The following is an 11,075-nucleotide window of genomic DNA, read 5'->3' as shown; positions in this document are numbered from 1 at the left end:
CTTAATCGACCTGGCAACTGCTGATTGGCTGCACGACAGGTCCCTGCTCGATTGCGCAGATCCGACCTCTCGCCGCTCGCTCTTATCTGACAACTGTGTAGTATAGTATATTATAGTTGTGTGCTGTAATGTTACAAAGTAGGTGCAGTATTGGTGTGGTCTTGGCAAAAGTGGCCAGCTCGCTTGGGTGGCCAGCTCGCTTGTGGAGTACGTTATTGTAAAGGCAATTAGAGACCTGCTAATAAGGTACGTTCAACACTCTAGCAGCGCTGTAGATACTGCGAGATTAGCTAGCATAGAAGGCCTAGATAGCAAGGATAACTTTGCCTTCTCTAGTAGTATTCTGAAGTTGTTGTTGTTAAGGCATGTTATGTTAGGGTAAAAGGTGGTTGTGCCAAGAGAAAGTGGCCGGTTTGGTGATATGGCCGGCTCGGTGATAATCTACGTTATATATATATTAACAGAGTAGATAAAGCAGTATCTTAAGTATCTACTTTGCACGTACGTGAGTTATGGTCAGTCTCTCTGCGCCTCCTGCAGCGCGCTAGAGCCTGGCGGCTAAGGCCTGATTGATCTCCTCCTTGACGCTGCTCGTGAGCAATCTGCTGGTCAGCCTCACGTTGAGCGAGTAGATCCTCTCCAGCTCCCTTTGTTAAGACCCCACTCTGCTGTATACGCTTTTTCTTACGCTGTTTGCGTGCTGACGCTGCCTCATTGGCTCTCTCAAGGCTGGTGATCCGATCACGCATTAGCTCAGCTGAGAGCATCATCACCTCAGCGCCCTTCTTAAGCTGATTAATTGCTTCAATAATTGAGGCAGGTGATGAGCTCTTGTGCCAGCGCACGCGATAACTTATCAACGCCGATTGAGCCTCAAGCTCGCGTACGTTGCTTGGTGTACGAGCCTCCCAGAGAGCCTCTGGCAGAGCAACTGGAGTAGGCGTACGCAGCTGCACATCAAGCTTTGATAGAACAACGTCTGCCTGGAGAGGAACAAGGCCTGCGCCTCTAAACGCTGAGCAGATATTGTCTGGCGTAAACAATTGTGTAAAGGCTGCCTTAAACGCTGGCAGAAACTCAAGCTTAGTGATGTGGTTGATGTGGTGGTGGATTAGGCTCTCAACCTCACAGCTGTACGCGCGCTTCAATGGCAAGAAGCAGCCAATATCAAGAGGCTGAAGTAGATGAGATGAGTGAGGCGGCATGCAGAGTGTGTAGATATTGTTCTCCTTGCAGAGCTCTTAAAACTCAAGAGAGTGGTGGCTCTCATGGCCATCAAGGACAAGCAGGCGACGCGCACCAACGACGCGAGTCTTTGTATAAGCGTTGAAGTGCTTTAGCCACTCTACTCCTAGCTTGTTATTTGTCCAGCCATTTTCGCTGACTGCGATCACCCAGTTGCGTGGGATCTCTGCTTCCTCGTACCAGGCAGATAGATGATACTGGCCAGCGAAGATGAGGAACGGTGGTACTGACCAGCCAGCAGCGTTGATTGCAGCGATCAACGTCACCCACTCGCGATTGCCTGGCTGAATAGCCTTTGGCCGCCCTCTCCTCTCTGACCCTGTCACGACAAGCTGAGTCGTGATCTTGCCTATTATAAAGCCTGCCCTGTCGAAGTTGTAGACGTCATCATCACAGATGCCGTACCTAGCCTTTGTCTGCTCTACAAGCTCAAACCACTGACTAATCAGGGCTGGATCCTCGCATAGAGCTCTCTGTCTATCGTACGCTCGATTGAAACACGTCGTGAGACTGTCTGTACGCTTGACAAAGGTAGATGGCCAGTTAACTCCTACGCGTCCTCCGCCGCGCGCAGCGAGCAGCTTATCAGCCATATCACGTACAGCTGCGTACGTAGGCGCAAATCCACGTTGGTATAGATCCAATATATGGCGGATAATCGCCTGCTCCTCTGACTCAGTGAGCTTCTTCGAGTTGGGCTGGCAATCGTGTTGGGCAGGTATACCAGCGCGTCGGCGGCGGATTGTTCGTTCAGACACGCTAAAGATAGTAGCAGCCCTGCGATTGCTCTGTATTTGATGGGAACTGATAGAGAAGATAGCAAGCTGAACGTCTGCTTCATTTGAAGCTAATAGAGTAGCGCTGCGTTGAGCCATTGTACGCTGAGATGAGAGAGGTGCGCAAGTTTGGTGGGGTGCGGCGCTCGCCCGTGTGCGGCGCTCGCCTGTGGAATACGTTAAGAATATTAAGCGTTTGTAGGAAAACCTTGTCTCTGTGTCTTTTTCAACCTTCCTGTTAACAATCAATAATCTCAAACAGCTCGTCTGACCCCCGGGCAGACATCGATCTATCAATGCAGATGCGCCAGCGCAATACCACTATATGCACTGTCGGTCTCATAGATCTTCTTCTTCTCGCTTCCATCTATGTTGAATCTGTACACCGTACCTCCGAGATCAGTAATATAGATATGCTGGTTCACAACATCGATCTTCAATCCAATAGCCTCATGGAAATGTCTCGCCAGTGTTTTGAACTGTCCGCCATCTCCGTTCCCCGCCCCTACGTAGGCAGAGTTCAGTGTGTTGCCGAGAGGGTACTCCCCACGATCGGTCCAGTACAGTGTCTGGCTTTCCTCTTCGAATTCTAGGTCGATAGGCTCAGGCAATTTATCGAACAACACCTCGATGTCCGATCGCGAGGATGCCGTCTCACCATTGGGCATATGCATGCTCGCACGTAAGATGCGACCCTGACCCCCCTTAGAAGTGCCCTTTTGGGTCCAGTAGAATTTTCCTGCTTTCACATCGACAGCAACACCGACACACCACTTTGTCTGATCTACAAGGTCGTTGGTTCTGTAGTCACCTGTCTGCAGGATGATCTCGTGATTGCTCCCATCGAAGTCGCAGCGGTGGACGCGCAAACCTTCACGGTCGCAGAAGTATAGTTTTCGATTCTCGTGATCGATTTTGATTTGCTTGGGCGTGTGTACGGCGCCTTCTGGGATGATGGTATGGACGTTTGTGCCGTCGAGGTTCGAGCACATGACGCTGCCATTGTTTGCAGAGGGCGAGGTACCCATGTTCGTCCAGAATAGCTTACCGGCGGAGATGGATACGTCGATGCCGTCGGGCATGGATTGGCCGCTTACGAGCGTGCGCACATTGCTGCCGTCAGCGGATGCCGTCACGATGCTACCAGAAGTGGTGGCTTTGGTCAGGTCGGTGACGTTACTACCCAGGCCGATGTCCAGGAAGTAGAGGCGTGGTGCGGCAAGATTGTCGTGGTGTCCGCTGCTGTCCTTTGAGCTCTTGGTTGTCTCGCCTGCAGGATACAGACCTCCTTTGCCGGACTTTGCGCCGAGTTTGCCTTGCTCGACGTAGTTCTTCTGGAGCCAATCTCGCGCTGTTGGTTCCAACTGACGTTCCTGAACATAGTTGTCTTCGATAAAAGCCACAGTGTCGAGACCGACTGCGTCCATCATGCCACAGGGTCCATTTGGATTATCCTTGAACATAGTCATGAACAATTTGTCGATCTCCTTGGGCTCTGACACTCCTTCCGCCAAGATCAACAAGCTTTCCCTCTTGATGGCCGCCCATAGCCGATTGAAGATGAAACCAGTCGACTCTTTGCGTGCGACAGCCGGAGTCATTCCAGCATCCTCAAGCTTAGACTTTAAAAACTCCAGGACCTTTGTATCGGTCTCTCCGCAGGTCATAAGCTCAACGACGTTGTTCCCAGGCGGCATGTAGTAATGCATGTTGCAGACGCGCAGGCATCGCTCCTGATCGACCTTATTCAACATGAGTCGGGACTTGTATGAAGACGAGTTCGATGCCAGTATGCAATCATGCGGTGAATTCTGATCAAGCTGACCCATCATTGAGATCTTGAGATCCAGTTTCTCTGGCAATGCCTCAACGACCAGCCATGCGTTCTTGACGGCTGACTCCATGCTATCGGTAGTGCTGAACTTTGCACGTTTGCGCTGGCATCCTGTGGCTTTCGCAAACTCTTCCTGGTTGTGTTCAATATATTCGGTTGCAGCGTTTCTTTGCTGCTCGTTGAGGTCGCACAGAATCGTTTCGTAGTTTGCAGCTATCCACGAGGCAGCAATGCGTCGACCGAGAACGCCTCCGCCTAGCACCACAATTGGTCGCGACGAAATGTCTGGTGAGTTCCATCGTCCTTGAGCAGGACTTGATGATTGCTGACTTTCAGTAGGTAAAGACATTGTGGTGAATACGATATATTAGGAACTCAATGGCCTGAAATTCCGAACTTCTTAAGTCTTGCAGTGATCTTGCATTTCACGGGACTGCCCAATTGCAACAGGCAGCTGTACCTCGTCTGAAATTCACCACCGTCATTGTTGCAACCAGCACTCTCGATTCTGGGACGCTTTAGTGGCCCCAACATATTCGCGATTGCGCATGTACTTACGAAGTATGATGTAATGGCCTCACCTTCGAGCCCTCGGCCCCTCCGATCGAAAGATTGACCAATCAAAACACACCTCGGTTCTCGGTGTCCATTTCAACTGCACAACAACACCGATTGGTGAGAATAACAACGAGTTGTCAAAGTTCGTGGATACAGAAGCTGTTGACTACATCGCCGACGGAATAGTAATCAGTCGATGAGCGGGCCTAGAGCAGCCTGGCGAGAGACGCGGGTTACAGAATCGGACTCAGCATGCGAATGTAGATTGCCTGTTCCGTTAAGCTGAAGCCTGAAAGTTTGCTATTGTGCAAGGCGGAGAGCGGGATAGGTTAAAGTGAAGCTGCGAGCAAGAAGGCACGAGGTGGGAGCCATGACGCAGAAGGCGCGAGGAACACAAATAACAAACACGGCAAGTCTTTCACTACCTAAGCTAAAAACGAGCAAGGTACTGCCAGAAAAGTGTTCCTAGACAGTCGATGCCGATATCCAATACAGTTGGAAAATCTTTGTAACGTGCTTTACTGTACAAGCGAGTGGCCCATACAAGCGAATGGCCCACCCTACCAACTTTCTGCGCCTCTATAAGCCTACAGCTCAACCACGTCTTAAGATAATAGATATGTATTAACAGGGTAGATTAAGCAGTATCTATAGTATCAAATTTACATGTACGTGAGTTATGACCAGGCTCCCTACACTTCTTACAGCGCGCAAGGGCCTGGCGGCTGAGGCCTAATTGCCCTCCTCCCTGACGCTCTTCATGAGAGATCTGCTGATTAGCCTCATGCTGAGCGAGTATATCCTCTCCAGACCCCTTTGTTAAGACCCCCTTCTTCTGCATGCGCTTCTTCTTACGCTGCTTTCGCTTTGACGCTGCCTTGTTAGCTCTCTCAAGGCTAGTAATCCGATCACGCATTAACTCAGCTGAGAGCATCATCACCTCAGCGCCCTTTTTAAGCTGATTAATTGCTTCAATAATTGAGGCAGGTGATGAGCTCTTGTGCCGGCGTACGCGATTACGTATCAACGTTGATTGGGCATCAAGCTCGCGTATGTTGCTTGGCGTACAAGCTTCCCAGGGAGCCTCTGGTAGAGCAGCAGGAGAAGGTGTACGCAGCTGCACATCAAGCTTTGATAGAACAACGTCTGCCTGGAGAGGAACAAGGCCTGTGCCTCTAAACGCTGAGCAGATATTGTCTGGCGTGAACGAAGGAGGCAAAGGAAAGGTGATGCACGAAAAATTGATCTAGACGGGACAGCAGCGATGATTCTTGCATTTGCTTGTTGATCTATCTAGCCTTCAATACCGTGATGTAGGTGATTTGCCTTGATTACATCGACATCACTGTGATGATCACTGGAAGGTAAAGATCTCATCCTGCGGTTTGGAGATCTTGCCTGCAAAGTTACGTCAGCACCGCAGCTAGACAACTGACCTTTGAAAACTTGGACGTACCTGGTGGTTTGAAACCTCTTTCTTGCAACATCTTTACCATGCTTTCCATCATGAGATCAGGTCCACAGACGAGCACCTTTGAGTCCATACCTGCGGGCGCCGGCAGGAACTCTTCAATCAGCTCCCTGTTGACGCGTCCTTTTCCCCCTTGCCAGCCTTCAGCAGGACTGCTGAGCACATAGTATACCTTGAACTGATCGTACTTATCAGCAAACTTGTCCAGTTCTTCCTTCAATAAAATGTCACCCTCGGTCTTATTAGCGTAGAGAAGCGTAGTCTTGGTATCGTCTCGTGGGTCTTCGCAGATGCGACGAATGATTTGGAACATAGGCGTAATACCGGTTCCGCCTGCGATCATGCCAAGCTCTTTTACCAAATTCTTATGATACTTCATCTCCCCCTTCGGCCCTCTGATCTCAACCTTGTCCCCGATATTGAGACTGCTCAGGTATGGTGTCAGCTTGCCTCCCTCATAGATCTTGATGGTCAGCTCCAAGCGGCCCGTGTCCTTGTTGCTAGAAGTAGGCGTGTATGACCGAGCGATTTGCTTCCCATCAACCTCATGTCTGATCGCAATGTGCTGCCCTGTCGGCAGCCCCAATACAGAGTTTGCATTTGGAAGACTGAATACGAAGCGGATGGTGTCGTGAGAAATGTTGAACTTTTCCTTCAACGGGAACTCCTGATATTCGCGAGCATTGAGAACCCCAAGGTTGATGTCCTTCTTCTTAGAAACTTTAGCGGATGTAGATTTGGCTTTGATATACGCTGGATACGACTGGAAGTCCCTGTGTGCCACGTTGAGGTTCTTCGCGGCCCACAGACTGGTGTACGCCGCCAAAGCCAGACTGGCAAGCGTAGACAATGCGAACCCCTTCCAAAACCCACTCGTCTGGAAGCGGTGCAAGACGGAAGAGTATTGGCGGCCGAGGAGGATGGCCGCAATGAGGGATCCAAGACCGCCCGCTACTACAGGCAAGTGCAAGTCATGTGACTTCGGTGGAGGTAGGTTGTTGACGACATGGACATTTCGAGGTTTAATTTCCGGCATCTTCTTCGTTTCATGGTCCACCCAGTCGTCATCCGTGACCATTCCGATGCGAAAATTCTCCAATATTTCTCTTGCGTCAGTCGAGTGGCCGATGTCTTCGTATGCGGTTGTTGCGTCTGTGCCTGCATTCTCGAGTAGGTACTCCTTCCCCCCGGGATGGTCTTCCTGGTAATCGGTCACATCGTAAACGTGATTCCACACAACGATCCAGATGTCGGTCTTCGAGGTATGCTTGCCCACCTCCTCGAGGCTGTATACTTTGTCTGCCATGGTCTCCCGAGGTGAGAAGCGAGGGATATATGGGACGGTGGTAGCAGTGTGAACGAGATGATGACAGTTGCAAAATCTGTGCTCAGGGTCTCTGTTATAGGACTACTTAATCATACCTAGGCACAGGCCAGGTAGATACGCAGTGCGCACCGAACTTTCGTACGATGCGTGTGAGTATGTCGTTTTACCATGCCTAGTGCAACGCGAAACGCAATCCAATGACGACAATTGACTTGATGCGCATTGGGCGGATGTTCTTCCGGCGGCGATCTAAGCCAAGCAGCCAATGTCGCTCTGCGGGAGTAGCCGTCTGAGGTTGCGCTAATTCCCAAACCGTTTATTACTCCGCTGTTTGCGACGAAACTTTAGTCATTGTTGTCGGCCGAATTCGATGACGTCTGTTTGACAAATTCTTGCAAACGTTAGCAGGTTGCACAGGTAGACTATGCTGTGCTCGCTTCTGAACATCGAACAACTCTGCCGAGGTTAAATTACATCACCTTTGCATGCTCAGTCCATAAGACACGCAAAAGAAGATCGTCTTGACTAACTGAAAAGTGTTGCACTGTGAACTCTCAATTTTTGTTGCCTTGCTCCAGCTGCACATATCCGTTCCATCATGACCATCAAAGGCTTTTACTTGGTTGGCCAAAATACGGATCTGTACCACCAAGAGATCCATATTGACCAGTACCATGATTTCGAAGCTTTGCAGGTAGCCATCGCTGAACAGTACAATATCATACTGCCAGCCAGCATTGGACTACAGGACTCGAAAGGGAACGCTTTATCTGACCTTGATGCAGTCTTAGACACCGACGAAGACCTCGGCATCACAGTCGACGGGCAGCCCATCCGAGACCCTTCAGGGCCTGAAGGACTTCCATTCCTGGGAAGCTACTATGAAGTCTTCCCTGACCATCTCGGGAACCATGCTCGTCTCTTCCAGAAGTATGGCTCCCTCATAAAGTACGAGACCATGGGAAAACATAACTACCTAACGAATGACCCGGCTATCGCGACCGTTGCATTCCAGGAATCCGCTTTCTTCAGCAAGAAGATAACGTCAGAACATCCCTTAAACGGCATAAAGGACAACCGCGCTCTGTTCATCGGCGATACAGACACGGACGCCTGGCGCGCAGCACACAAATTCATCCCGCCAGCAATGTCACCCAAAGCGGTGCGGCACTATACGCCGTTGATGGAAGCCAGTGTCAAAGACTCGTTCAGGGTCTTTGACAAGCTGGACGAACAGGATGAGGCATGGAACGTATACCAATACATGCTGAAGCTCGCCTCACAAACTGTGTTCAAGTTTGCGCTGGGTTACGATGCACACCACTTCGATAATCCGGATTCCAGCTTGAATGAATTGGTAGTCTTGATTGCGCAGAGCTTGAGCCTGAACAAGAAGGTCGCAAGCAGGGGTAGCTGGTATGCGAGTCTGGGTTGGATGCCGGGTACAGCAGCGTACGAATTGAGCAATATCCAGGGAAGATTATGGCGGATTCTGAATGAAGGTATGTCCATATGCCAATTCGAGTGAGCCACAGATCAGGATATTGACTGGATTAGCGATCGACAAAGCACCAAAAGGAGATACCGATGAAGACTTACCACTGCAGTCTGCCGCGCTAGGTGCAAGCTGTGTCGTTGACTACCTAAAGCGCGCGACGGACGACCATGGGAACAAACTGCCGCGTGAGCTTGTTGTAAGTGTCGCCAACTCCTGACTCCCTGAGATGCGTTGCTGATCATTTGTTAGATCCCCAATATGCTGCCAATCTCAGGCGCAGGCTTCACCACAACATCCTCCCTCCTGTCTTGGTTGATATACAGCTTGTGCGTCTACGAAGGCAACCAAGACCGCCTCGTGCAGGAACTTGTCGATGCTGGCGTCAATGCGAATACCAAATGGACTCCCGAGCTCTCTGACGGCCTCACCTTCCTCGACAAATTCGTTAAAGAGACCCAGCGTCTCCATAACCCTTCTTTCCAACCAGGTCGTACTGCGAAAGTGGATTGTATCGTGCCTGGGGGCTACAAGCTCCCCGCGGGTTCCGTCGTGATTTGCGCTCTCCACGCTATTCACAACAACCCAGCTATCTGGTCAAATCCCGACCGCTTCGACCCTGATCGTTGGGGATCTGAAGAAGTGTCAAACCGCCCCAAAAACAGCTATATGCCGTTTGCTACCGGGCCGAGAAGCTGTATCGGATTCAATTTCGCGCTTGGGGAAGTAAAAGTGTTGCTACCGGAACTGGTGTATCGGTATGAGTTCAGCAAAGAAGGAGAAGAGGCAGTGACGTATGATCCGGAGTTTCAGCTCATCAGACCGATGAACCTTTATGTTCGGGCGAGAAAGAGGACGACCTGGCCTGGAAAGAGTAAGGACGCGAAGAAGATCGCAGAAGAGTACGCTGAGGGCGAGAACTTGAAGAATTCAGCCAAGTTTTAGAGCCTGAGCCGTAACAGCGCGCAAGACATCTCATGTAGTTCTGCCACTAACGCACCTCACGGGCGAGTCGCTCACCTGGGCGTCCTGCTTACTCCACAGCCTCTACAGGGTCTTTAAGCGCACTTGCCTGCGACAGCATGCACGTTTTTCCTTGCCTTCTTTCTATTGCTGCGTACTTAAAATTCCATTAGAGTTGTTAGCTATTCGCCTTTCTAAATTGTTAAGGCAACTTCCTTTTTTTTATGCTTTTTTCGTAACATGGTTGGCAAGCGAGTCGGTCAGACAAGCGAGTCGGTCACCCCACCAACTTTGATCACCTACTCTATCTTAACACACAATGCCTCCACGCCGCGCTCTGCTCATGCAGTTAAATGAAGCAGATATTCAGCTTGCTCTCTTATCTATAGATTCTGCCTAAATTCAGAGTACGCGACGCGCTGCTACAGTCTTTAATATCCCAAAATTAACCCTAATTGACTGGCGCGCTAGAAAGCGCGCGCGACGCAATTGCCAGCCTAACTTAAGGAAGCTTACCCAGAGAGAAGAGGAGGTGATTGTCAGCTATATACTTCACCTAGATCAGCGTGGATTTGCGCCTACCTACGCAGCTGCACGTGATATGGCTGATAAGCTGCTGGCTGCACGCGGCGCTGGCCAGGTTGGGCAGAAGTGGCCAGCTAACTTTGTCAAGCGTACAGACAGTCTTCAGACGTGTTTTAACCGAGCGTACGATAGGCAGCGAGCTCTGTGTGAGGATGCAACATTAATAAAGAGGTGGTTTAAGCTTATAGAAGAGACAAAGGCTAAGCAGGGTATCTGTGATGAGGACGTCTATAACTTTGATGAAGCTAGCTTTATGATAGGCAAGATTACAACACAGCTGGTTATAACAGGAGCAGAGAGGAGAGGCAGGCCAAAGACTCTTCAGCCAGGCAATCGCGAGTGGGTAACGCTGATCGCTGCTATCAGCGCTGCTGGCTGGTCAGTGCCACCATTCCTCATCTTCGCTGGTCAGTACCACCTATCAGCCTGGTATGAGGAGGATATCCCACGCGACTAGGCAATCGCAGTTAGCGACAATGGCTGGATGAATAATGAGCTTAGAGTTGAGTGGCTAAAGCACTTCAACGCTCACACGCAGGCTCGTAGTATAGGCGCGCGTCGCCTGCTTATTATTGATGGCTATAAGAGCCACCAATCTCTAGCGTTCCAGGAGCTCTGCAAGGAGAACAACATCTACACGCTCTGTATGCCACCTCACTTATCTTACCTACTCCAGCCGCTTGATGTTGGCTGCTTCTCGCCATTAAAGCGCGCGTACAGCTGTGAGGTGGAGAGCCTTATGCGCAACCACATCAACCACATCACCAAGCTTGAGTTTCTGCCAGCGTTCAAGGCAGCGTTTGATCAAGCGTTCACGCCAG

At 50.4% G+C, this 11,075-nt stretch overlaps 5 protein-coding genes across 5 annotated transcripts; 2 read left to right on the top strand and 3 right to left on the bottom strand.

The window, feature by feature from the left end:
- Positions 1-1,907: 1,907 nt before the first annotated feature.
- M421DRAFT_45694 (uncharacterized protein) lies at positions 1,908-2,120 on the bottom strand (the record flags this gene model as incomplete). The annotated part of the gene is made up of 1 exon (XM_033594678.1): positions 1,908-2,120. A coding segment is annotated over one exon (213 nt), but the record flags the coding sequence as incomplete, so codon positions are not given.
- A 194-nt stretch (positions 2,121-2,314) lies between these two features.
- On the bottom strand, positions 2,315-4,204 carry M421DRAFT_78510 (YWTD domain-containing protein; the record flags this gene model as incomplete). Its single annotated transcript, XM_033597408.1, has 1 exon — positions 2,315-4,204. One exon carries the CDS (start codon positions 4,202-4,204, stop codon positions 2,315-2,317), a length of 1,890 nt encoding a protein of 629 aa, XP_033442625.1.
- Positions 4,205-5,767: 1,563 nt separating this feature from the next.
- On the bottom strand, positions 5,768-7,190 carry M421DRAFT_78475 (uncharacterized protein; the record flags this gene model as incomplete). Its single annotated transcript, XM_033597406.1, has 2 exons — positions 5,768-5,811; positions 5,870-7,190. 2 exons carry the CDS (start codon positions 7,188-7,190, stop codon positions 5,768-5,770), a joined length of 1,365 nt encoding a protein of 454 aa, XP_033442624.1.
- A 619-nt stretch (positions 7,191-7,809) lies between these two features.
- Positions 7,810-9,651, top strand: M421DRAFT_10606 (cytochrome P450; the record flags this gene model as incomplete). Its single annotated transcript, XM_033587115.1, has 3 exons — positions 7,810-8,713; positions 8,769-8,905; positions 8,959-9,651. 3 exons carry the CDS (start codon positions 7,810-7,812, stop codon positions 9,649-9,651), a joined length of 1,734 nt encoding a protein of 577 aa, XP_033442623.1.
- A 668-nt stretch (positions 9,652-10,319) lies between these two features.
- Positions 10,320-11,075, top strand: M421DRAFT_411788 (CENP-B protein; the record flags this gene model as incomplete). Its single annotated transcript, XM_033590418.1, has 2 exons — positions 10,320-10,377; positions 10,443-11,075. A coding segment is annotated over exon 2 (337 nt), but the record flags the coding sequence as incomplete, so codon positions are not given.

Source organism: Didymella exigua (assembly GCF_010094145.1).
Source record: "Didymella exigua CBS 183.55 unplaced genomic scaffold M421scaffold_75, whole genome shotgun sequence".
NCBI classification, from domain to species: domain Eukaryota; kingdom Fungi; phylum Ascomycota; class Dothideomycetes; order Pleosporales; family Didymellaceae; genus Didymella; species Didymella exigua.
The sequence above is the reverse complement of the archived record's forward strand: the minus strand, read 5'-3'. Positions and strand labels throughout refer to the sequence as shown.